This window comes from Dama dama, chromosome 23 (assembly GCF_033118175.1).
Source record: "Dama dama isolate Ldn47 chromosome 23, ASM3311817v1, whole genome shotgun sequence".
In the NCBI taxonomy this organism is placed as follows: Eukaryota; Metazoa; Chordata; class Mammalia; order Artiodactyla; family Cervidae; genus Dama; species Dama dama.
Genome location: NC_083703.1, coordinates 46566565 through 46593180, shown reverse-complemented (window position 1 = coordinate 46593180; position 26616 = coordinate 46566565). Strand labels below are relative to the sequence as shown.

At 51.7% G+C, this 26616-nt stretch overlaps 1 protein-coding gene across 4 annotated transcripts in view; it reads right to left on the bottom strand.

Annotated features, from left to right (window-relative positions):
- The window catches only part of ADARB2 (adenosine deaminase RNA specific B2 (inactive)), a 227979-nt gene that overhangs the window by 51616 nt on the left and 149747 nt on the right, over positions 1-26616 (bottom strand). For all 4 annotated transcript variants that reach the window (XM_061126592.1, XM_061126593.1, XM_061126594.1 and 1 more), the window contains exons 2-3: positions 9809-9895; positions 7284-8155 (exon numbers count right to left, since the gene is read on the bottom strand). In XM_061126592.1, coding sequence (XP_060982575.1) covers positions 7284-8155; positions 9809-9895 — 959 coding nt within the window. The remainder of the gene's footprint in view (positions 1-7283; positions 8156-9808; positions 9896-26616) is intronic.

The following is a 26616-nucleotide window of genomic DNA, read 5'->3' as shown; positions in this document are numbered from 1 at the left end:
TCCAGTCAACACGTCCATTTAGAAGGAGGGCTTTCTACGGGCACAGGTGTCCTGGTCACTCAGAGGAGGGATGGAGTGTCCACCGATGACACGTCCCTGCTCTCCTGAGTGCACTCGCTGAGTTGAGGAAGGGTTCCTAACCCCGAGCACAGGGGTGGGGCGCCACTGGCTTCTGACGAGAATGGTGTTAGTTTGCTTCTTGCTTGAGGACCGTCACCTGAGACAACAGGGTGTTACGGCCAAGCAGAAAGGGAGCGGGAACTCTGCGGAGCACGGCTGCCCCACAGTCCATTCCTGGGGGCAGGGCAGAGGCAAATGGCCACCGGGCAGCCGCTCTTAGTTGTGTGCAGGCCCCCAGCTCCGTGAAGGAGGTGCTGTCTCCCCAGAGATGCTCCTCTTCGCCTCCTCTGGCTCTTTGAATGCGGGCTTCCTCCCAGTTGCTGTGTTTTATCTGCTGTCGGTCCCCTTCACTGTGACAACGTATCCCCAGGGAAGAGGGGGCCCAGTTCTCCCCACAAAGCCTGTCATCTACACAGCCAAGGGCAGGCTCTGTGCTGACAAAGGTGATCTTCTTGTGAGGGAGTCGGCTTGCTCTCCTGCTCTGTCATTTTGGGGGGCCCTCACGTGGGAGCCCCCTTTCTGCTGCTGGCCCTCCTGCTCTGGCCCACTCTGTGTCCTGTGTCACTCCCACTATGACAGGCCACACGCTGCCCCATTATTTAGGTGGATCTGTTTCCTCAACAGATCTGTAAAAGTGTTGGGAACTAGGGGAAGGCAGCCTGGAGCTTGACGGAGGGTCTCTGCCCTCCGCCGTCCTGTGACCCTCCTCCCAGCTTCACTAGCCAGACTTTGGTGGGAGAATTTCATTTTCCTGCCCCTCAGGCCTGCATCTGCACAATGGGAACATGAGTGGTGCCCCCTCCATGGTTCTGTGAGGCTCAGATGTGCTATTATGTGTAAAGTGTGTACAGCAACATGTGACACAGTCAGTGTCTGATACATATCAGCCCCTCATATCACTATGGGCCATCCCGGCATTGCTAGTGTCAGTCATGGCTGTGGAATCATGAGCGATTTACAGCTTGGTAAAGCTTGGTTTACAGTCTCTGCTTAATTGATCAACACTCATGTTAACCATATTTGAAGACACCAAACACTGTATGGGGAACATACAGGTTTAAAGACACATTTATCTCTTCCAACTTCCATTGTATCAAACTTTTTGTAGTAGAAATTCAGATGCTGGGGCTATTATATAAATGCAGATGGTACATTACATCCATCATGCTTAAATGTACAAGTGTACATTGTATTGTACAATTATATTGTATATACATTATATAGGTTGTGTTGCACAAATTATATTTTGTAGATACTGTATGTACAGGTTGTATCATATAAATTAAATTGTGTACACATTGAGTATACAGTTGTAAAAATTATATCACATAAATTATATTGTGTATACATTGTATCATATAAGTTATATTGTATGTGCATTGTACAAATTGTATCATAAAAATTATATTGGGTATACTTTGTACAGATTGTATCATATAAATTATATTGTGTACACATTGAGTGTACATTGTACAAAAATATATAAATTATATTTTGTATACATTGTACAGATTGTATAATATAAGCTATATTGTATATACAATGTGTGTACCTTGTACAAACTGTATTATATAAATTACACTATATAGACATTGTGGATACATTGTATAGATTGTATAAGTTATATTGTGTAGAGACTGTGTATTGTATGATTGTATCATATAAGTTAAATTGTGTATACATTGTGTGTACACTTTACAAATTGTCTCATATAAATTATATTGTGTACGCATTGTATATACATTATATAGATTGTATAATTAAATTCTATTGTGCAGATAGTGTGTGTACATTGTACAGGCTCTATCATATAAGTTACACTGTGTACACATTGTGTGTACACTGTGTCAATGCACAAGTGTATTGTTAGCATCTACAGAGCCTTCAGCAGCCTCACTGCAGGGGTTTTTGGAGACAGGGGCCAGGGTAGGTGTGTGACAGCAGCCAGGGGACCTGTCACTCCTCTCTGGTCATCAGTGCTTCTATTGAGGAGATGAGGATGTGGGGAAGGCCAGCGCTGGCTGGACAGGCAGGAGGATAGAAGGCTGCTCTTTCCTCCTCAAGGACCACAAGAGGGTGTCTGTGGCCACAGATCACAGATGGAGCCATGGAGTTGAATGCAAGGAGGCTCCCTGGACAATCATTGCCTCGCCTCGGGGAGAATGGCCATGGCCAAGCATGAAACACTGAAAGGGAGGTGGATGGGTTGCTGGGACCAAGGGCCCCTGTAGACCCGGCAGTGGCCATGTGGCCAGGTCAGAGCCACCTGGAGCATTTGGGGGAGTGAGGCCACTGGGGCTCAGGAGGGGGGTCTCCCGGGGTCCCACTGCTTTTTTGGGGTGTCCTCAGGGGAAAACACCATGGATGGTGTTAAGCCATCTCAAAGCTGAGCAGGTGTGATTTCTACCCTTTGTAATTCAGGCCCATTTGAAATCTGAGGACCTGCTCCTGCTGATCTGTCGAGGTGACACTAGTGACTATTCTGTGTTTAGGGCAGAGGTCAGCAGGGATGTGAAACCAGACAACCTGTGAGGTGGCCAGGCAGCAGGGGAGGGGCTCTGTTGTGTCCCCAAGTGCGGCTGTTCAGGTCGAGGTGCAGTCAGCCCCAGGTCCAATTCCATAGCCTAGGCATGTGCGGGAGCTCGAATCCAAATTTGTGGTAAAGGGCTGACCTCTGGAGGCATTTTTATTTCCATGATGTTACGTGTCCCTTGGTTCCCCCTCCCAGCAGACAGCTGTGCCAGCAGGGAGCAGAGAAGGTGCTCTGGGCACCTGACCAATGGCCAGGCCTGGCCAGGGCCATCCGCTCCCTGGGAGGACCTGCAAAGGGCTTGATCAGCATGCAGCCTTGATAGCTGGTTTCAAAGGCACACCCTTCCACCCTTGGGGAGAAAGTGTGCTGCTTGCTTTGACTGAATCTTTCAGACACTGTTAGTACCACTGCAGGCTGACATAGAAATTTAAAAAAAGAAAGAAAAACAAACAAAAAAGGGCATCATTGAGGGCGAAAGACTTCGGAGCAAGACAAGCCCGTGGTTTTCACACGAGGGCCCGTGTGTCACCATCTCCCCTCTCCTCCCCACCAGCATCACCGTAACTTTCAGTCACTTTCTTCTCCATCACGTGACTGATGCTCTTCTGTTTCCAGAGAGTAGAAGCACTGAGAGACAAGCCTTTCTGGCAGAATTTAATGCTGTTGTGAATCCCAGTCTTCTCATGCCAGGGGTGAGGAGTAAGACCACAGAGGCACAGGTCTTGTGATTTTTACCTTTTTCTTTTTTAACAATGATGTTCCAGCTAACAAGCATTTATTTTCTGTCATGGTCTTGTTATTGCATTCACACTTCTTGTGAACCTAGAGGAAATCTGAGCTTCAGGCCGGCCCTCCCCCTGGTCTCCGTGGGCACCTCATCAGTCGTGTTTGCACAGTGACCACTCACTCAGGCCTGCGCCGGGAGGTAGAGAATTCAATAAAGTTGTGTTATCGTCACTCTGGCAAAGAGACCTGAAGTCAGATCTCATGAAATTGAGGCTGGTTCTGAGACACCCCTTGTGTTGAGGTGGTGGAAATCCAACGTATCTGTGATTTTAATCTGCATTGAGAATGTTATTCTTCAGAACTGCTTCATACTCAAGGCCAAAACCAGACTAAATGACTATCTTTACTGCTGGACAGGGGCGCTCAACCTGGAGGGACAGATGCCTCACTTGCCCAAGAAGGGTGGTGTCTGGGCGCTGAGGGCAAGGGTCCCTGGGGGTGGATCCCTGGGGTCTGAGCTGAGGGGTTCCTGGGGGGCTGTGTTGCTCAGAGTTGTCCTCAGGATGGGCAGAACCTCTGACCCACCAAGCCAGCCCCACTGAGATCTGCTCTGGGCTAAGGCTGAACAACCCAGGGCAGGTCCTGACCCGCCTGCATGGCATCAGCACCACAGACTCCTGGTCCTGGGCTTCCCGCAGCCAGAAGTCCCACACTGCTGACTGACTGTATTGGCGGGCCTGGTGGGTGAGCCAATGAACAAGACCCCAGGTGTCCTGTGCACCGAGCCTGCCCCCAGGCAGAGAGTGCCAAATCCTGAGCTGGACACCCCAGGGCCAGAGGCCAGGTCTCTCCAGGGTGAACGCTGTCCCCCCTGCCACCTGCCCCGGACTCGGGCAGGGGCCTCACAGACCTTCCTGGGGGTGTGCACAGCAGGAACGGGGGCATGGCTCCTGACACAGGTGCTGACGGCGTGGTCACACGGGTGACAGGTCATGACCCTGGTGACCAGGTCTGGTGTGAGTGGAAAGGGTGCATTGCAGACAGCATAGACACCTGGGCAGAGGAGGCAGAGGAGCTGCGTCTATAGGGACCCTGGAGTCTCTGAATCTAGACCACGTCCAAAGTGGGGTCTGGACTTAATAAGGCCCTGGAGGTTGCCTGGTGCTTAAAGGGGAGCGAGCAACACGCTCCAGGACAGCCCGGGGTGATGGATGGACCACAGCCTCCCACTGCTCTGCACCCTCTGTCATCTGGGCGGGTGTTAGCCAACTGTCAGGGAAGAATTATTTAGCGGCGGCAGCTTTCACTGACGTGCTGCATTCTGGGGTCAAACGACTGTTACAAAGCAGCAGTGCCGCCTGGTTCCCACGTCTCGAGAGCGCAGGGTTGACAACGTGAAAGGAAAGGCGTCACGGTGGGCTCACCGACATCCTTCAGCCCTCACGCAGGGGTGTGTGTGTGTGTGGGCTTGTGTGCACAGCAGAGTTGGAGGAAGGGCTCTGCTCACTAAATAGCATCAGGCAGAGGAGGGAGGCCTTCTTGGGCAGCCCGGGTCACCTGGCCTGAGAGGGGCTGAGGGGCTTCCTTGGAAGGTATTGGGGGGGTCAGAGCTATAGGCGAGGTGGAGACGCCAGGCAGAGGAGAGGGGGAGAGACAGGTGGGGGCATCAGGAAGGGACAGCAGGGCCACCACGCTCCGGGCCAGGACCCATGTCAACGCCAAACACTCGCCTCTATCTGCACTGTGTGTCATCTGAGGCTACGTGGGAGGCAAGACATGGGGAAATAATGGGCCAACCCCTCCAATTTGCTCCTAGAATGTGCAGTAAACATTTGAAAATTAATGAAGGAATTGGGGGCAGAGGTAGCAGGAGAAACAGCTGCCCCCGGGGTTCCCCATTCAGCAGTTTCCTTCATGAGGCTGAGTTGTAGGGACCAGACCGATACCCGCTGGGCCCGTCCATTGTCTGTGCTTGCCAGAGTCAGAGAACTGCTCATTGGATGGATGAGAGGATGGACAGATGGACAAATGGGTAGAGGGATGGACGGACGGACGGATGCTGGCTCCTGGCTGTGATTTGACATGAAGGCTCCGTCCTAGTGCATTTGTTTGGTTCACTGTCCAGAACCCCTCCAGCACCCCGAGTCCATCCCTAGTGGACACATGACCTCATGAGGCAAACAGTGGATTCTATGTGAGGTGCCATGAGATGAGGACGCCCTGGTCTGAGCAGAGATTTACAAGTGCTGAGCTCTGACTAGGGACCCTGCGCAGACTGAGGGCCTTTAACTGCAAAACCTTCTCCCCCATTGATGAGGGAGTGGATGAGGGGGACCTCTTGTGTCACCTCAGAGGGGACAATGCTCATAGATGAGCAGCAGGAGGAGGAGGCAGGAGAACAGGTCCCAACACAAGGACGGTGCGCAGGGCCCCCTGTGCAAGGCTGAGCTCCATGAGGTGCTCGCGTGTTGTGGGCGACAAGCCCCCGAGGCAATGCGGGGCGGGTCCCCCGGAGCTCCTTGCCCACCCAGCCCTCTATTCCAGCAGAACGCCAGCCCTGGAGTCAGAGACACAGCCCAGACCTGCGCCAAACACGCCAACTGCACAGAATATACCAATCTGCACCGAACACACCGATGGGCACCAAACAAACCAATGGGCACCAAACATGCCAGCTGGCACTGAACACGCTGACAGACACTGAGCATCCTGACCTGCACCCAACATGCCGGTGGGCACGGAACATGCCAATGACGGGCACTGAACATGCCGGCGGGCACTGAACACGCCGATGGGCACTGAACACGCTGGTGGGCACTGAGCATGCTGACCTGCACCCAACATGCCGGTGGGCACGGAACATGCCAATGACGGGCACTGAATATGCCAGCAGGCACCGAACACACCAATGACGGGCACCGAACACGCCAACGGGCACTGAACATGCTGGCGGGCACTGAACATTCTGACCTGCACCGAACACGCTGATGGGCACCGAACATGCCAGTGGGCACTGAACACGCTGGCGGGCACTGAACATTCTGACCTGCACCGAACACGCTGATGGGCACTGAACATGTTGGTGGGCACTGAACACGCTGGCGGGCACCGAACACGCTGATGGGCACCGAACATGCCAGTGGGCACTAACACGCTGGTGGGCACTGAACATGCTGACCTGCACTAAACATGCTGACAGGCCCTGAGCACGCCGGTGGGCACCGAATACACCAATGGGCACTGAACACACCGGTGGGTACCAAACACGCTGGTGGGCACCGAACATGCCAATGACGGGCACTGAACACACCAGTGGGCACCCAACACGCTGGCGGGCACTGAACATGCTGACCTGCACCAAACATGCTGACGGGCACTGAAGACGCCAGTGGGCATTGAACATGCTGACCTGCACCGAACATGCCGACGGGCACTGAACACGCTGACGGGCACTGAACACGCTGACGGGCACTGAGCATGCTGGTGGGCACCGAACATGCTGGCAGGCACTGAACATGCCAATGACAGGCACTGAACACACTAGTGGGCACCGAACATGCCAATGACGGGCACTGAGGGGCCGTCCTGCCATGCCACCCTCTCGGGGGCAGGGAGCCCTCCCCGCGCTGCCCTGTCCCTTGTGGCCAGCATCACCGTTGCCAAGACAGCTGGCTGCCCAGCTTTCCATCACCTCTGCGGTCCCTCAGCATTCTTTCCCTTCCCACATTTGCTTTCAGGCTCTCTCTCCCCAAATCTGAGCTCAGCTCCTGCACTGAGGCAGGAGGGGCAGCACCTGCTTGTCTGGGAGGCACAGGGCACCCCCCCACACATGGGGATGGAGCAGGGGGACTGCCCACTGCCCCCGCCCCGCTCTGCCCCTTGGCAGCCACCCGAGGGCTCTCACCTGGGGCAGGAGGTGACTTCTACTCCTGCTGGGGACGTGGCCGGGCAGCCGGATGTCGAAGAGGGCCTGCAGGGCGGCCTGGGCGGCCTGGCCCTTGGCCAGCTTCTTGCTTCGTCCCGAGCCCTCGAACGTCCTCCCGTCCACGCTGACGGCCATGACGAAGCTCTGGGCGTGCCGCTTCTCTGGCTCTGAGAGGCACACGTAGCGCAGGCCAGAGCGCAGCTCGTTCAACAGCACCACTGGGTTCCCAGTGCCTGGGGCCGTGGGTCCCCCCAGGCCCAGGTCCAGTGGGCGGCCCAGGAGCCGGCCCCTCCGGCAGGCTGTGGACAGGCACTCGGGGGCAGGGGGCCGCCAGCCCGGGAAGCCCTCGCTGGGTGCTGCAGGCTCGAACCGCTGGAACAGGGCATCGGGGAAGTCGGCCTGGTCGGAGGTGAAGTCAGGGGCCATGCCACTGGGGGCTGGGGGAGCCTGGCCCGCGTTGGGGAGCTGCACGAAGGAGCGGAGGGCCAGCTCGGCTGCCCGCATCTTGGCCTTCTTTTTGGTGGGCCCGGTGCCCTCAAAGGTGAGCCCGTTGACGTCCACGGCCACGGCAAAGATGGGCGCATGCACCGGGCCGGTCTGCGACACCATGCGAAACTGCAGGCCTGGCCGCAGCTCGTGCAGCTGCACCAGTGCATTCTTGGGTGCTACGGACCATGAGAGCCGCCGCCACAGCAGCCTCAGGGGACACAGGTGTCCGCCATTGCCCTCCTCCAGCGGCCGCTTCCTCTTCAGGCCGGGCGCACCCCCTCGGGCCCTGTCCCCGGCTGGCGGCGGCCTGGCCTCCAGGTTGCTCACATTGCGGTTCTCCTTGACGTCAGCACTGCTGGTACCTGGAGGGGAGACAGACCGTGTGACCCAGGGCTGTGGGGACCGTGGGCCCCGCCTCTGATGACCCCCTCAGCACCTGGGCCAAGGGGTGAGAATAACCCTCAGTTTCCCAAACTGGAGGTAAAGATGGAGGGAGTAACAGCTCAACCCCAGGAGCCCACAGCAAGTGCCCAGAAACTCTCTGGGAGCTCTCCATGTTCTTACTGATCTCCCAGATGTGAGATGGGGGAGGCAGTGTGTGCCATCAAAGTGGCTGGTGATCAGGCCGCCCTCTGAGCCTCTCAGGAGAATGTTTATCTTGGAGGAACCACCCAGCAGGCCCAGCTCGCCCTCCTCCTGGCCTGAGATCGTGTCCACACTCTCTGGTCATTATCCCAGGTCTGTCAGCCTCAAAGTTTAAAGTGAGTCAGGCAGATCCAAGCATGGAGGAAGACCCCACCTACGCTGATCGGTAATTAAAAGCTGATAGAAGTGCAGTCTCCCAGGCCATCCTGATACATGCTCTGGGGGTGATGCCACTCATGGTTTCTGCAGACAGGCAGATTAGGGGTTCAACTCCCCCCAGCACAGCCTCCCAAGTAGTCTGCATGAAGTCAGGGAAGCTGCAGGGCAGGGCAGTAGTCACTCTGTGGCTCTGGGTCAAGCAGGTGAGAGGTCAAAGTCCCCCCAAACTATGGTGAGTGTGTGTGACCTTGGGCAGCCCCTCCGCCTGCCTCAACTCCATTTTCTTAAGATGGAAACCGGGTTTGGCAGCTCTTGCCTCCGGGGTTATTGTGAGGTTGAGCTGGGGGACATGTGTAAAGGACAAGACCCCTGACACAGAGCAGAGTCAGGTGCAGTTCTGAAAACAGCAGGAAAGGGGAGGCAGACACTTATATGCCTGTCCAGGCCAACTCCCCTGCCTATTTCAGGAGCTGGGTTTCCCAATGAATTTCCTAGAAATTCCAGGATCCCCAGAAAAGAGGGCTGGAGTGCTCCCGCCCCCAGAGAGCCTGGTCCTGTGCCAGTTCTGAGACCAGACCTGGGGACCCCCATGATGCACCCCTAGACACACCTGTTGCTCCTTGGTCACCTACCCAAGAGCCTCAGTGACCATCAGCACACCACCTGTTTCCACAAGCACATGCCTGACTCTGGCTGCAAAGGTCAGACCTGTCAGATAACACTGAAATGCAAGAAGTGTTCTGGTCGTGTGGACCGTCTCACCCTCCACACTTTCCTGCCACAAGCGAGAGGGGTGCCCTGCCCGACACACACACCCAATTCTTCCTCCCCTCAAGGCCATCTGCTCTGATCTCCTCGGTGGGTGCGCTGTCCAGATCTACACCCTCCCTGCCCCCTACCCTGGTGTCTCTCCAGTTTCACAAGCCAAATGCAGTTGCAACAGCAGGCACCCGTCCAGCTCTTTCCTTGTTAAATAACTGGACATACTGTTCAAAGAGGCTGTGTTCACTTTCCTTTCTCTTTTTGGTTTGGAGGGAAAAGCAAAGAAAAGAGAGGAGGGGTGGTCCAAGAGAACTAGTATCTTTTCTTGCAACGCCTGGAGTTCTCAGTCACATGGTCACTGCCAGGATTTCCTACCACTGTGGGGGTGGGGGGATGGGATCCCAGTTGGGGGGGGGTGGGACCCCGGCTCTGAGGAAGGAGTTGCTTACTGAGGTTGTCCTCGTCCTCTGCGTGCGTGGCCCCAGGGTTCAGGCGTTTGAAGGGAGCGATGAAGGCTGACAACACGCTCACTTTGTCTGGAAAGAAAAGAACAGGAAAGGCACTTTTGACACCAAGTTTCAGAAAAACTCAGTGCTTTCAAATGTTCTCATTACTGGGGGTTTGGACCTGGAAAGCTGAAAGTTCATTTTGGTTTTAGCCTCTTCATTTTGCTTTAGTCTTTTATTGAATTTCTGACAGCATTTTATCAATTTCCCCTATCCATTCAATATTAAAGTTTATGATCTCCATCTTTCTTATTTTCTTATTTTTGGCATCTCCATGTCCCTCAAAACCAGAAGTCTCTACCTGCTCACTGAGGTAGGTTCACAGAGAGGAGAGAGGCAGACTGAGAGCTGTCTCAGCTAAACAAGTGTCCTGCAAACAGAGCCACAACCCTCCTCCCCAGAGGTGGAGACCTTGCTTTGTGGACTGAAAGTGCGTGAAAAAAAGGACTTCTCAAAACTGTAACAAATACTCGATGTGTGTTTGAGCAGAAGATGGCGGGACAGGAGGAAGGAGCATGGTTGAGGGTGTGGAGGGCCCCTTGAAGTGGGGGCAGTCATTGAGTGGTGAGGGGAGCCCAGGAGCCCCTGCCTGCAGCCCCAGGGCTGGTCCTGGCTGCAGACTCCCCTGGGGGCAGCACAGAGAGCAACTCAAACCCAGGACAAGGTGACGCTTGGGACCAACGGGCTCAGCTATTCCCTCTAAACAGAGACCAAGGGCTGAAATAAGATAATAACTGAGGAAGGCACCAAAAGGAAGACTCCCTGTTTCAGAACCCTGACCCCGACTGCAAGCGAGCCCACAGGAGAACTCAGCCCTGATGCCCCCACAGCCCCTCTGCTCAGACCCTCGGGGCTGCAGTGTTCCTGACTTTCCATGTGACCTTAGAAAACCACGTGTTCTTAGGAAACCACGGATGGAAGCATGCCGCTGCTCGTCCCGTGTGTCAGAGGTCACTGCAGTGTTACCCCTGCCCTTCCCGCTGGCTGGGGGGGGGAGGGGCGGTCCAGGGCCCCTGTCAGGGACACTTTCTGCATCCTCTGTGCCTGGTGCTGCCTTGTGTCTGCTCTGTGTCGGACCGCAGCCCCGCTCCTGGCACACCTCCGGATCTTCTGTGGAAACCTCAGCTGTGCTGCCAGCTCCAGACCCGGGCCTGGAACGTGCTCTTTCTGTTTCTGTTCTGAGCCTGCTTTCTCTTTAGCTGGGCTTTCCAGAGGCCAGGGGAGTTCAGTCTGAAATTCATTCAGGAGCCTGTTAACAGCTGTTGTTTCCAGCAGGGACAGGCAACAATATAATGCTCACTCAGAGAACAATAAATAACTCAAATACGGGAGGTTGCTCCCTCTTCATTCCGCTGAACAAGAGGAATCAGCCAGGGAAGGCCCCGCTCCCACCCTCACGGCTATGCCAATTTACTGTGTGGGAATGAAATCTCTTCTTGAGTTATAATTTCATTAAAGGAGCCCAGTAATATTCCAGAAATAGTGTGAAGCTCACATGATTTAGTCTGGAGCATTTCGAAATGAAATTACAATTTTCTAATAAACAGGGCTCCCAACCAGACACCCACAAAACACACCAAGCCATTTCAGAGCTCACCTTAGACAAACTGTGAAATACTTAGAGATGGTTTTCCATCCATCAGAGTTCTCCATTTCTAGGGTGGCCAGAGTTGTCAAATAAAAATTCAAGACATCTAGTGAAGACTGACTTTTGGATACATGAGAGATATTTTTCTGTGTACATCTCTATAATATTGTGTGGGACATACACACACTACAAAAATTATTATTTATCTGAAATACAAATTTAAGGCAAAAGACTTGAATAAATATTTCTACAAGGAAAATGCACAATTGGCCACTAAACACATGAACAGATATTCAACATCATCAGGGAAACAGAAATCAGAACTAGGGTGAGACAGCCTTTCACACATGTTAGGCTGGTTGCTATTAAAAAAAACAAGAAAATAATACTTGTGGGTGAGGATGTGTAGAAATCAGAACATAGTACACCGCTGGTGGGAGTGTAAAACAGTGCAGCCACTGGGAAGCCTATATGTCCACTCAGGTGTAGATCCAGAAGAACCGACAGGGGGATTCAAAGAGATACAGCACACCCATGTTCAAAGCAGTGTGACACACAACAGCCAAATGGGGAGGCAACCCGAGTGTCCACAGGTAGACGGACAGATGGATGGATGTGGTCTGTACACAAGAGGGAACATTATTCATCCTTGAAAAGGAAGGGGATTCTGACGCAGGCCACAGCACCGTGAACCTTGGGGACATGGTGCTAACCAAGGAAGCCAGCCACGAAAGGACAAATGCAGTGTGACCATGTCTGTGAGGCCCCTAGAGACCTATAAATCACCAAGACAGGAGGTAGCCCCCTCCAGGGGCTGGAGGAGGGTAACGGGGCTGGTCAGTGAGTGAAGACAGAGCGCAGCCTGAGGAAATGAGGGAGCTGGATGTGGAGGTGGTGGTGGCTGTACAACATAAAGACATACTTAGCATTACTGAGCTGCATGCTAGAGTATAGGTAATACTGCACCTTATATATTTTGTATGCTTTACTACAATTTAAAAAATAAAAAGTAATTCAGGTTTAACTTGACATCCTGTGGATTTTCTGGTAACCCTAGCCCTTCATTGGTTGATCCACTCCTCTGGTGTGGTGGGTTTGGATTTCAGGCCAGCTGAAACCAGGCAGAAAGCCAGGCAGAAAGCCTCAGAGATGCTGAGTCAGCTCACCTGACTCTGGGTACCACCACCTGCTAGGATGCTTCAGAAGGGAGAAGTAGTTACCCTGACAACACATGTACTCTAGGTGGGAAACAGAGACTCCTAGGAAGGACACACAGAGTCTTCTCTTTTTATCACAGTGCACAGCTTGTGGGGTCTTAGTTCCTCAACCAGGGATCAAAGTGCTGTGAAAGCACAGAGTCCTAACCACTGGATGCTAGGGAATTCCCTCAGACCGAGTCTTTAGACGGTCATTAGGGAAAAGGGTGAGGAACTGCATTTTCTATTTAGAAAAATTCCAAGACAAATTATTTGCTGTTGGTGCCTTCTTCGTGGTTGTCTCCTGGACACAGGCCTGTCAAGGCATCTACTTCTGCGGGTTCCAGGTGAGCAGAGCCCCAGTGCCCAGCTGCTTCTATCTCTGTGTTTCTCACAGTCATTTGAAAATCTGGCTTCATGCAGGTCACAGACTGATGGAAAATAGAGGCCCTGCTTTTGTTACTCTCAGTTCTGGATGATTTGGGTCTGCTGAGAGCAGCTGGTTAACAGGGCTTCCGGCCTCTCGCGGGAAAGTCAGAGGAAGGAGGGGGCCTTTCTCCTGGGAAAGCAGCTGAATGGGCTGGGCATCCCAGCCTGCGGACAGGTCTATGGCTCTCAGCTCAGGCCCAGCGTCACTGTGAACCAGCCGGATGTTGTTCTGTATGAAAGGCACCTGTGAGGACAGCATGCAGGCCGGCCTCCAGTCAGGAGTGATTTGGGGGGACATTCAGGTCATTAGTATAATGGCATTTTCAATGAGCTACTTGGAGTGAATGATCCAGGACATTTGTATTATAAACCTTATTACTCAGTGCAAACAACTGCAAAATAAATGGCTTTGGCCCACGTTGAAGTGATTTTGTGTGTTTTTGGAGCATGTGTGGGGCAGAAGCCGCTTTCTGGAAATGCACGAGATCACATTGGTTGAGAATATTGATAATGAAGAAGAAATACAATTTGGTGATGACATAAATATAGAAAAATGGAGCAAAGTGGATGGTTCAGAAATGGAATCATACTTGTGTGATCAACTGACCTACAACAAAGGTATCAGAGTCTCACACTGGTGTGAAAGAAAGTCTTTTTAACAAGAAGTGCTGAAAAACTGTACACCATCCTGGAAAAAAGTGAATTCTGAGCTCTATATTGAATCATAATGAAAATGGTCATGAGATCAATGAAATATGTATTCCTTCAAGAATGCATTCATTCATTCATATATATTCGTTCAAGAAGAAACCTGAGCCAGAGCATTTGCAGAAATGTTATTCGAGGCAGCTCTCATTGCGAAGCATCCCAAGGGCCGGGTAACATAAGGATGCGAACATGGAATGTTTTAAATTCATATTGTGGGTGAGATCAACAATAACAAGGATTGAGGATTAAGATACTTTATGACACAGATGAATCTCTAGAACATCACGTTGTGCAAAAATCCAGGTGTAAAAGACAAGGTTCCTTGTGATCCCAGAAGAGGCACAGCCCCCCTCGGCAACAGGTCATGCAGAGGTCACACACGGTCACACTAGGGCCAGGGAGGCTGGCTGGGAGGGCGGGGTCTTTCCGGGAGGACGAAACCTCCCACGTGTAGTCAGAGACGTGTGTTACATGGTGTGCATTTGCCCCTGGACTGTGACAACACACACTTTGTGCATTTCTCTGTGTGTAAATTATATCTCAATTATTTAAAAATAATAAAGATACAAAATGTGACTGGACAAGAAACTAAACGATGAGAAGTGAGCATCAGAGCACAATTTACTCCAGGAAGGAGAAACCGAGGTGACAGATATTAAAATGAACTGTATGTGCAGTCAGGCCTCCTAGTCAGGGCCTGGGGTTTTTGCTTTCTCTTTTGCTTACTTTGTAGATTTGGAAGCTCAAATTCATTTAAAGGGCTTTAAGAAGAATGTCAAAGACAAGGCCCTTTGGGGCCGTCTTCGGACACATGAACACAGAGGAAGAATGAGCCCGTGTGAGTGGAAGGCTGGGAGCGTCAGGCCCTGTCACATGCCCTGCAGCCATGGAGCCTCAGTTTACCCACGAGGACCGAGGAGTCATGCAAAGATCCAAGCGTTTGGACTGTGTTGTTGTGAACTCTGTGTTTGCTTTCACAGACTGTTTTGTTTATCAACAGTTTATGAAACAATTTTTACCAATTAAGATGAAAATTTAGGAAAAACCCTTTGGGGTAGGAGTTCCAAGTCAGTCACTTGGAAAATCTACCCTTGTGAAATAACATGTTTGCTGGAACAAACATGTTACTTTTTGTTTTTGCTAAAAACTGTGACTGCTAAAATGCCTGTGGATTTGATCTTCTTCTCTGCCTCCTGAGAAGCACTAAATAGTTCACAGATTATTTTTAAAAATGAGATCAGTCCGGCACTTGGTCCTGCCCTATTTCAGCCGTTTGGAGTGAGGTTTTGTGCTCTGTCCTTGGCGTCCGTGGGCCACATGCGGCCACGTCCGCATGGCTCGGCGACAGCTGGAAGCGTCAGAGCGTGGTCAGCCCCTTCAGGCTACAAACCCAGCTCTTTGTGTGCTCCCTCCTTGTGTTTCCTCTTCCCCAGACGTGCTCTGACAGACGGCCCCCAGGCCTGACCCACTTTCCTTCCTGCCGTGGCTGCTCCCCCAGTACAGGTGTGTCGCGAACTGATGCTTCTATCCAAACAGAGATGAGGACAAGCCTGAGCAGGCGGGCTGCCCGGGAAACCAGAGAACAATTAACCTCCATGCAGGCAGCAGGGGGGAGGCAAGACGCTCTCTAGCCGATTTTTAGGAACATGAATTTTAAGAGACTGTGTTCAAGCTGCCATCTCTGAGCCAGGAGTTCAGGCAGAAAAAGACTCTGGGCCTGTGACATGAGAGGGTCTGCTCACTGGCCGGGCTCAGCTGGTAACGCCCAGGGGATAAGATCATGAGTTTGGTCTTGAAACTGGCAGCCAGCCTGTCTATCCCTCACTCACTGTATCGGCTGAACGGTGTCCTCCCCGAATTCAGGTTAAGTCCTGACCCCCAGGACTCAGAATGTGACCACATTGGGAGATGGGCCTGTAAGAGGTGATGAAGGTACAGTGAGGCTGCGAGGGTGGGTTGTGATCCCCTGTGACCGGGATGAGGAGCTGAGGACAGACACTCACGGAGGAACGACTGCGTGAGGACACAGGGAGAAGGTGGTGTCCGTGTGCCCAAGGCAGAGGCCTCGGGCGGACCGGCCTGCCCACGCCTGACCTCCAGCCACTGGGGCACACTAATACATTCACACAAAGATCTTTATCGAATGCAAGTTAGTTGCTCCCAGAATCAATACTTTCACACACTGATGCCAAGAAGGAACAGTGTGAGGAGCCTGTCCTGTCCAGGGGGACCAAGGAGGCGAGGGGACAGCATCTCACTGGAGGTGACCTGACCGCTAATGATAGTGCCTGCCCTTTAGGGTAGGCCCCAGAGCCGAGTGTTCTTGTGCTGAAAGGTGAGTCTGGGCTGGGTCAGAGGGGTGGGGTCCAGGCCGGCTTAGGGCCCCTGTGCAGAGGCTCTGGGCAGTTCTGGAACTTGGCATCTTGGTCTGGGTGGACCCCCCCACCCAGGGGGCATCCTAGGCTCCTGTGGGCCTGGAGCCTTGGTTCTGAACTGGGGGCCCAGGGGGCCCGAGGGCAGCAAACATAAAAGTTCTGGATGGTGAGTGGGGGCAAGGAAAAGAGGGGGAAAGGGAGAGGGGGTAGGGGGAGAAGAAGGGTAGGAGAGAGAGCTCATCCAAGACTGTCTGAGGCCCAGACACGGGTCCCCAGTGTCACTCCCACTCGCTTGCCCCCCACATGTTCACCAGGTCCAACTACACCTGGATTATTTTGGGAAGTGGGGAGGGGTGCCTGAAACCACACCAGCTCCCCCCTATCTTGCTCTGCACTTTGCATGAACAGCAGGCTCAAAGGACTGACAAGTGACTGATGGGGACTTTTTGCAAGAAAGTGCATCTAAATAAAAAAAAAGAAACTCTCATCTTAAAGGTGTGTGTTCACACTGTACTCAGACCTGCGAGGAGTCTAAGGTGTGTGTTCACACTGCACTCAGGCCTGTGTGGAGTCTGAGGTGTGTGTTCACACTGTGCTCAGGCCTGTGTGGTGTCTGAGGTGTGTGTTCGCGCTGCCCTCAGGCCTGTGTGGAGTCTGAGGTGTGTGTTCACGCTGCCCTCAGGCCTGTGTGGAGTCTGAGGTGTGTGTTCACACTGCCCTCAGGCCTGTGTGGAGTCTGAGGTGTGTGTTCACGCTGCCCTCAGGCCTGTGTGGAGTCTGAGGTGTGTGTTCACGCTGCCCTCAGGCCTGTGTGGAGTCTGAGGTGTGTGTTCACGCTGCCCTCAGGCCTGTGTGGAGTCTGAGGTGTGTGTTCATGCTGCCCTCAGGCCTGTGTTGTGTCTGAGGTGTGTGTTCACACTGTGCTCAGGCCTGTGTTGTGTCTGAGGTGTGTGTTCACGCTGCACTCAGGCCTGTGTTGTGTCTGAGGTGTGTGTTCACACTGTACTCAGGCCTGTGTTGTGTCTGAGGTGTGTGTTCACGCTGCACTCAGGCCTGTGCAGAGTCTGAGGTGTGTGTTCATGCTGCACTCAGGCCTGTGTGGCGTCTGAGATGTGTGTTCACACTGCCCCCAGACCTGTGTGGAGTCCACGTTCTCCTGACACTCTGTTGTGACTGGCACATGGGCCGGTGTAGACATCATTCTGGTGAGGGAGGAGGCAGAGGTAGTCCGGAGAGATGACCATGTCTGTTGTGTGTCATAGCCCAGCGCTGCCCAGGTTTGGAGGCAGGCCTGAACATAGGAAGAGGAGACACGAGCGGAAAAGGGGGCGTGTGTTGGGACAGACGGGCTGTGGGCACATGCCTCTGGGTGCTCTCGGGCAGGGTCTGGGTGGGGCGGCCCCAGTGCTGACAAGGCCTGTGGGCCTGTGCTGCCTGATGGGTGGCTCCTGGCTCCTTCGGAGCACGAGGCCATTTACAGGACGACACACTGCTTGTGAAATATTAGTTTCTTATTACTTCTAGTGAGCAGCAGACTGGGTGGAAAGCAGTGTGGTAGATGGATTTTCTATAAGATGGGCCACGTGTGTGTTCTCTATTAGATGCCATGAAAATCAATCTGCAACCTGATTCAGGCTGGTAAAATTAGATCTAAAACTATTTAATTCTGTTTCAAGAGTGTCTTCCCATCTGATGCCTGGCCTGCGGACACACAGTGATAAAACACCCTGAGTTATTGGCGGCTGTGTGCTTGTCTGTCTGGGGGAGACGCGCCTGGTGGTGTAACGGTCAGAGCCCACAACACAGTGCAAGGCCCCCATCCCCGTGAGGCTCATTTTAATGCTCTTATTTTGCATTCCGCTCGGTTTGGTAATAAGATGTGGCAAATGGATGTTTTTAATTTGCCTGAGGACCTGTTTCTGTGTGTTTGGAGTCAAGCCCCATGATACAGAGTAACTGTTTGGGGCAGGGTGTTGGGAGCCGGAGTGACACTCAAACACAGGCATGGGGCGTGGATTCGAATCACTGCTTTTTCAGTTGAAAGCTTCTCTGTTTGGGGGCTCTTAAAAGAACTGCAGAATTGAGGGTTTCCACGGTTACCTCATCAGCCACTAGCCTTGCCGACAAACACCTCTCTCGGCTCCTGCTGGCAGGAGAGTCCGTGTTACTCTGTGCTGAGACCCAGGCCCTCCCAGGGCTCTGCATGTCACCCGTGGAGAGTCAGCAGTGCTGGCCTCAGGCCAGAGCCCTCCTCCTCGGCTCCTTGGCTCCTGTGGAGCTCCCGTCCCAGCGGTGCTGGCTGGAGACTAGTGAGGGGCAGTGTTACTGCCCCAGGTGCCTGTGTGCCTGGGGTCTGGCCGCCCCTGGGGCTCAGAGAGAACCGGGCACCATGCCCCTTCTGGAGGCTGAGGCCGCCCCGGACGAGGTGTCTTCTTGCTGACTGGCTCCTTCTCAATGCTGTACCTTTCTGATGACAAGCTCCTACATCGTATGTAATCAAAACGTAAGCATATTGTTTCAACACAAGGACAAACAGGAGGCAACCACTTTCTTTGAACCAAGCAAGTTTAAGGACACCCCTGGATCATGGCCGTGTGGACATTGTAGCTCTTGGTTCCCGTGTCTGGGATCTGAGAGTTTGTGTGCTGGGTGCCTGGCCAAGGAGCTTCCTCGGGGCCAGCCAGCTCCTGGGGACACGTCTCTGAGTGCATGGGCCCTTTCTCTGTGATGCGCTTAGGAGTGATGATGGGCTGTGTGTCCGGTCCCCAAGCAGCAAGCTGACAGGCTGACCTTGAATCTCGAGATGACCAATAATGCTGCTAAGACAGAGCCACCCCCTTCCCCCCTCGGGCTGTCACTGCACCACTGGCATGCATCAGAGTAGCAATGACAGAGCCAGGCCAGGGCACTGGGATGCACAACTCCACTCTGGTCGCCCGTGTGCCTGGTGAAAACATGTCATCGCAGGATTCAATGATCTGCTCTCCGGCTGCCACAGTGTGGGCCTCGGGGGCAGCATTGAGAGCTGTGAGCTGTCCAGGACCTGGCGTCTGCCCCACTTGCCGAGACAGACTTGGCTGATTCAGCGAAATCCATGGACCTAAAGGATGCTGACCAGACCCCCAGAGGCTAAGTGATGGACAGTGGTTCTGAAATCCCCAAATCTGAGCTGGAAAGAAATATATTAGGACCATCTCATCCCCAAGGAAGCAATAGGTTAAGCCCTGGAGCAGACCCTTTCTACTGGTTCTTCTCATTAAAATTGTCCAAGAACTTGTAACTTGCTGAACCTTACCTCCCTTTTTGCCCACATTAAGTTAAATCTCAGGGGGAAGTTTCCTACATACAAGTCCTGGCATTAGAGCTGAGTGGGGCTGCAGAGTCCTTGACCTGCCTCCTCCATCCCTGGGGAGCCCTCCTATCTGCTCCTGGCGGGTCCTCAGAGACCCTGGGTATAGCACCAGTTGATTGAGGACAGCCCCCCACCTCCTCCCCGGCCCAGGGTCTGTAACAGGCTTGATGCTGCTTATTTGGGTGTTACTGGTATTGACTATGTCTCAAGAAGAAGGAGTAAAACACCAATTTTCTGTATCACCTCAACTAATACTTGCGGCAGTCTGATCATTAGCTGCTAGTATTGCCTCCTTCTCATCAATAAGAAAACCGAGGCATGGAAGGATTACATGATTTGCTCACACTCAGGCTCTGGCTCACGGCTTCCGCAGAGCAACCATGTCCTCGGAGCCCTCAGCCCACAGACCATGTGAATTGTGAGTTCTGGGGAAATGCAAGGGCTGTTCCCAGGGCTGTGAAAGTGCCTGCATATAGTAAGTGTCACCTGTGTGCTCAACAGAATCAATTCTGCAGCAACAGCTATTGTTTTTCTGCTTTGTCAGAAACACAACATTGTAAATCAACTGTGTCAATAAAAAAGAAACGGCCAATGATGGGGACCAGGTCACTAAGGTGGGACCCTGGGAGGAGAAAAGTTGGGTTCAGTAACACCTGGGACTTGCCTTCAGAAAAGCAGAAGAGCAGAGTCTGTTGCCTCATTGCTGCTAGTGCCGTTTCTCTATGTAAATTCTCTAAAACTTCTGTTTAAAACAACTTTTTCCTGGAACTGAGTTAGAAACACAACAGAAGTAGAGACTCCAACAGGGCTGACGCCTTTGTTTCTACTTTGTCCTGGCTGAGTTACCAGGAATTCTGAGGAGAGCTCTTGTTTCTGAGAAACTGTCAAGGACTCCATGCAAGTGTTTGGGGTGAAGGCAACAATTGAGACGCAGGTGCTCGGTCGAGAGCCCTTTTCTCTGCAAGCCCCCTGCCTCCTGCGAGCTGGGATACTGGGGCCGGGGGAGGGGGGGCTCCCTTGTGGAGGTCAGGCCTAGGGTAGCCCTCAGGTCTTCAAGCAAAGTTGCAAAACATCCCCAAGAGCTGGGCTTGTCCACTGCCACCTGGACCACGCAAGTGTGTTGAGAAGGGAGATGGGAAACATTCACTGGAAGGAGAGTTTGCTGAACAAAGGAATGTAAAATATCTGTGTGCAAATCTAAGTGAACTTGAGTTTAGCTCTGTGGGTTTGGGACTCTGCTCCTGCTTCAAAATTGCTCTCTCTTTTCTTTAGAGCTATTATATCTATAAATTCAAAACACTCCAAAACAGAACAATGTACTTCTGAACCCATGCACAAAGACTGCAACAGGCCTGCCGAGTGAATGTGGGCAGACTCGACGGCAGTGACCTGTGCACACATCCTGAAAGGGTCTGGAGGCTCTGGTGTGGGGCAGTATTGGTGTGCCCAGCTCTAGCTCTGGGCAGGTCCACTGGTCCCTAGGAGATGTGGGCGTGCTTCTTGGTCCCACTGTGGAGCCGTGCCCCACCTCAATCCCTGAGAGCCGGTCACCCTCTGTGCCCCCATTTTCTTCCCTTGCTACAGAAGGAGCAGCTTCCCATGAGTTATCACGAGCATCAGTATGGGAACCCCATCCAGGTGCAGGTCTTTTGGGGATACTGATAGTCCCTTTCCCCCCTATGCCCATCCTGGTTCCCCCCACTTGGGACCCACCCCACAGACAGCGGGATCAGAGCCAACAGGAGGGCGGCTGGGCCCTGGGGCCAAGGACTCTGGGTCTGGATGGGAGGATGAGCATATGGTGGGTGGGCAGAATTATGGATGGAAGGGCCCATATGTGGAGAGTATGGGGATGAGAGATGGGCACACGCCTCACCTCGTCAGAGCTGGAGAGTGCAGTTGGGAATATGGAGACACCAACTGAGAAGGAAAGCACTCTTTTTGTGTGTGAGGCTGCTATGTCACAAAATGATCGTTTGGTTCAGTTTTCCTTAACCATTTCATCAAGTTGGTTTTGTGTAAATAAGCTGCTTCAATTGAGTGGATTAGCTGTTTATTAAAATTAAAAATAGTGATTCAGTTTCCGGAAAGGATAAAACTAGACTAGGAAAAGTTATTTGCTTGATTCAGTTGATGTATGTCCTACACTCCTTTTGCAAGTATAACAACATAGCCCTGGAAGAAATAGATTCTCCCTTAACGCTGGATTTGGGGCAAATAAGGAGGTTAAGGAGATGGGCATGTGGACAGCGCTGGTTTTAAGAAAAACAAGAAGGAAGCAGGGGGTTGCATACACACAAAAATGCAAGGTGACACATTTGGCTACTGTGTCTGGGAAGCTACTCTTGATTTTGAATATGATTTAAATGCATTGATAGAATGCAGTGAATGGAGATGGATCCTCACTATAATATACTTAAGCAGTGAAGGAAGAATCAGTGTAGGAGGTCTATCTGGGCTCCCAGAGTGGGCTGGGTTCTCGGGAAGCCAGGAGCCACCCCTCAAAGGGAACAGGAAGTCTGGAGGCTGGGTCATGGGGTGCAAGGGTGCTGTGCACACCCTGGTTTTATTAACTTCCATTACAGCCCCTCCAAGCAGTTCTCATCAGATAACTGGTGAGTTCCATGTCCAAGGCTAGGCTAGGATGACCTGCCGAACCAGGAGTCTCCTCTCTCATCGTTGGATCTACATGTCGAGTATGTGCTCGTTAGCTTTTGCACAACATCACTGTGCTCGCTTTAAGACTCTTCAGATTAAAGATGCATCAAAGTGATTCCGTTCTCTAAGTTGTGGGCCAGAAATCAGTGTCTCTCTGGACATCGTCCAAGAGTAAAACATAGCACAAATCGCTTTTAAAAATTAATAATTCACAAAATCTATGTGCTAAGCCTGGTCTGGCTTGAGAAGATAAGTAAAATAAATATTGTAAAGTCAATATTTTAATAATCTGTGGCATGGAATTCAAGCACAAGAGAAAACATTTAGCAATTAGGCAGGAGCATTCACTATATGATGAAATGTGAATAATAATATTTAAAAGCCCTGCACCCTGCTCGCCAGCAGGAAACCCCTTCTGCAGCTCTAACTTGGCGCATACAGCTCATGCCATTTCTGTTTCATGAGTCTTGCCTGGAGATGTTCCTGTTTGAGCAGTTACTTTTATAAGTGTTTTTACATCGACAGCTCTGTGTAAGGCTGACGAGAAGTGGCAGAGACAGATGTTTGATGAGGTAGTGTCAGACCAGTGCAGTCATGGGAAATAACATAATTAGATCCGTCACTAGCTGGTAACCAGTGCGGGCGTATTTATCTAATTATCAAAACTGCACAGTTGACATCTGAGGGGATTTCATCATAAGAGGTTTACAAGATTTAGAGTTCAGGCTGATCTCCCAACTCTATCTACAAAGCAGAAGCTGGCCTCTGGGTTACATCTTTCCATGATGAAGAATAAAACCCCCAGTGGCTTGATGGCAGGCCCTCATCATCCAGAAAGAGGATCAACTGAAAAGGCAGAGGAGCTGGAGCAGCGAGAGGGGAGTGCAGTGTCCTCAGACTTGGGATCCCGGCTACAGAGGCTGGAGGACCACGTCCAGGACTGTGACTCACGCCCAGGCCAAACCAGAACGTGGTCCCGAGGCCTGAGTGCTGAGACTTCCTCCCTTCCTCCCTGGGAGCCTGCATTGCCCGTCTAGCCTGAACGGGTCTGTGCAGAGGAGACCGAGAGGGCAGTCTTGGCATCTGAGTCCCCAGGTCCTTGCTCTCCGCTCTGCGGTGCTCTGTGTCCACCCTCCCTCTGTGCAGGGGAACCACTCAAGGCCCCACACCCTCCACCTCCAGTCTGGCAAGAGTCAAGGCCAATGACAACAAACACATAGATAGAAGTTCAGCGTCACTCGTTATTAGAGAAACGCAAGTCAAAACTACAATAAGGTCCCACTTCACACTGTGCAGAATGGCCTTCATCAACAAGTCTACCAACAATAAATGCTGGAGAGGGTGTGGAGAAAAGGCAACCCTCCTACACTGTTGGTGGGAATGTAAATTGGTGCAGACGCAATGGAAAAGAGTATGGAGGTTCCTCAGAAAACTAAAATGACAGTTACTATCAGCAATAACTTTCTTGGGCATGCATTTGGAGAAAACTCTAATTCAATAATTCAATAATAATTCGTAGGCACCCCTATGTTCCCTGCAGCACTGTTTACAAAAGCCAAGATATGGAAGCAACCTAAATGTACACTGACAGATGGATAAATGGATAAAGAAGATGTGATTATATATATATATATTAATATATAATATACATAATATAATAATATTATATATATAATAATTATATATATAATATATATAATGAAATATTACTCAGCCATAAAAAAGAATGAAATAATGCCACTTGCAGCAATGTGGATGGACCTAGAGATTGTCATACTGAGTGAAGTAAATCAGACAAACAAAAATACCATATGACATATCTTATATGTGGAATCTAAAATATGACACGAACATATTTATGAAACAGAAACACACTCAGACATAGAGAACTGACTTGAGGTTCCCCAGTCCCAGGGGGGACTGGGGAAGGGAGGTAAGGATGGAGAGCTTGGAATTAGCAGATGCAAATTATTAGATGTAGAGTGTATAAACTATAAGGTCCTATGCACAGGGAACCACACTGAGTCTGCTATGATGAACCACAATGGAGAAGACTATGAAGAAGGTTACACATATGTGTAACTGAGCCACTTGCTCTACAGCAGAAGCTAATACAACATTATAAATCAACTATGCTTCAATAAAAAAAAAGTCAAGGCCAGTGATGGTGGCCAGGTCACTAGGGTGGAACACTGGGTGGAGAAAGAATGGGTTCAGATACCACCTGGGACCTGCCTTGATTTAATCCAGACAAAAGGAACCTTCTGCACTCAGGTGGAGTCAGAGATTTTGCTGCAGACAGAGTGTCTGAGTCCTCTAAAGTCACACGTGGAAACCTGACTCCCAGTGTGGTGGTGTCAGGAGGGGGGGCCTCATCCCATGGGAGGTGATGAGGTCGTGATGGTGGAACCCCTAGGATGGGATCAGTGTCCTTGTAACAAGATCCTGAGAGCCCCTGCCCCTCCTCCATGTGAGGACCCAGCGAGAAGACACAGTCTGTGAACCAGGACGCGGGACTTCACCAGACACAGTGGTACTTTGATCTTGGACCCACAGCCTCCAGAGCTGTGGGGAAGGACTCCTGCTGCTTCAACTCCTGTCTGGGGCCCTTTGTTATAGCATCTTGAACAGATGAACCAGCCTCTTGGTCAGGAACAGCACATGTCCGTGCCCATGGGTTCTGCAGTCCTTGCCTCCTGTGCGGATTTGCACGGGGTGCTGGTTTCTAGGCCACAGGGCCTGCTAGGACTAAGGGATCTGAACTCCAGCTATGCTCAACATAACTAAAATAATGGCACTCAAGTGACCCCGGTTTTAACTTCAGGGTTGTTACTCGATGATGTCAAGCAAGCCAATAGATTTTTCTGGGTAACAGTTGGCTATTTCTAAAAGCTGGGGGGTCTGGGAGCCTCAGAGGTCATGTGGGGTTGGAACAGTCTTCGCAAGGGTCTTTTGATTACAGAATCTTATTCATGTATTGGAAAAAATATTCATTGACAACTTCGGGCCAGATGTGATTCTATGCCTTGGGGGTGTAACAGTGAACTCACCCCCATAGGGATGAAGAGTGTGAAGAGTCTTCACTGTGAAGAGTGAAGACGTGTGGTCCCTCAGAGCAGGACAACGACACCTACCCTCCTGGTCTCTGTCGGTGACGAGCCCCATAGCTTGACCATCTGGAGCTATGGGTAGAACAAGGCTATCTGCTTGTCCTGCAGAGCCCGGGGCACGGGCTGCCTGACTTCCACAGCCAGTGATGGTGCCCAGACCAGCCCCTTCTCTGTCCAGCATCCTGGTCCCCTATTTCTACCCCCGACCCCCGGCAGGTCTCCACCCCAGCTCCAGCTCGCCTCTCAAGCCACACCCCTGCCTCCTCCCCCAAGCTAGAGGCCCCGGGACACAGGGAGCCTCCCAGCCTCAGGCTACTGCTCATGCCGATCTTCGCCTCCTCACCTGAAGTTGCTGCTGGGCTTATTTTCTCCCACTCATCTGAGTCCCACTCAGTCCTCAAGGCTGAGTTCTATTCCTGAGTCCTCTCTAGGACCTGCATGAGCTTCTAGAAACCTCTCCGTCCTCCTCTCTCCTGAAACACTTGTGGTCTCAAGCCTCACCATCCTCATCAGAGGATGCTGTGTACCAGCTGGGCTTTCACGGTGTTCCCCATCCACAAGGGGATGCTCAGCTTTTCTGGAGGTGGGGCATCAATTCCTCTTTCACAGACTTCTTCATATCCAGTGGGTTCTAGATACACAGTAGGTCCTCAAAGACTGTTGACTGATTGTCACTGAGAAAGGCAGGAGAATATTAAAAGGTTTTCATGGGACTTAGGAGTAAGTGGAGTCCAGGGTTATCGCTCAACTACCCACTAGTCTAGTGGACACTCTGTCCATGGACAAGAAGACATGCTGTGCATCCCAGGTGGGTCTATGTTGGAGCCATGGTTCTAAACCTCATGGAGGCAGATTGCTCACTCTGCAGCCTCTTCCTGACTTCTTTGACGGACTTGTGATAAAGCTTCATATTCTCGTGGTGGCGGCGGGGTTGGTGGGGGGGAACTCACAAATGACTTTCATGTGCCCCTGGAGAGTTTGATCACTGGTTGGCCTAATTTCCCTGGATCATCTTCTAGGAAAGTTTCAGCCATAGCTGTCAGGCCAGCTTCTCAAATGGTCCATTCAGTGAACACGTAAACTCAGCACTTTGTGTCTCATAACAGTGTACCGGGAGACAGAAAAGAGAAAGAGAGAGAGGGAGGAGATAAATAAAGAATAGAAGGCACAGATGGGCCTGGACAGTTTCTCATTGCTTGTTCCATATGATAGAACTCAACACATCTGGTCGGCTACGAAAAGCATCTTTGCACTAATTTGTTTGTCAGTATCCATTGAGAGGACGATCTGTCATCCTGTCGTATTCCAGTTGCCCCGAGATGTCTGAAGACAAGG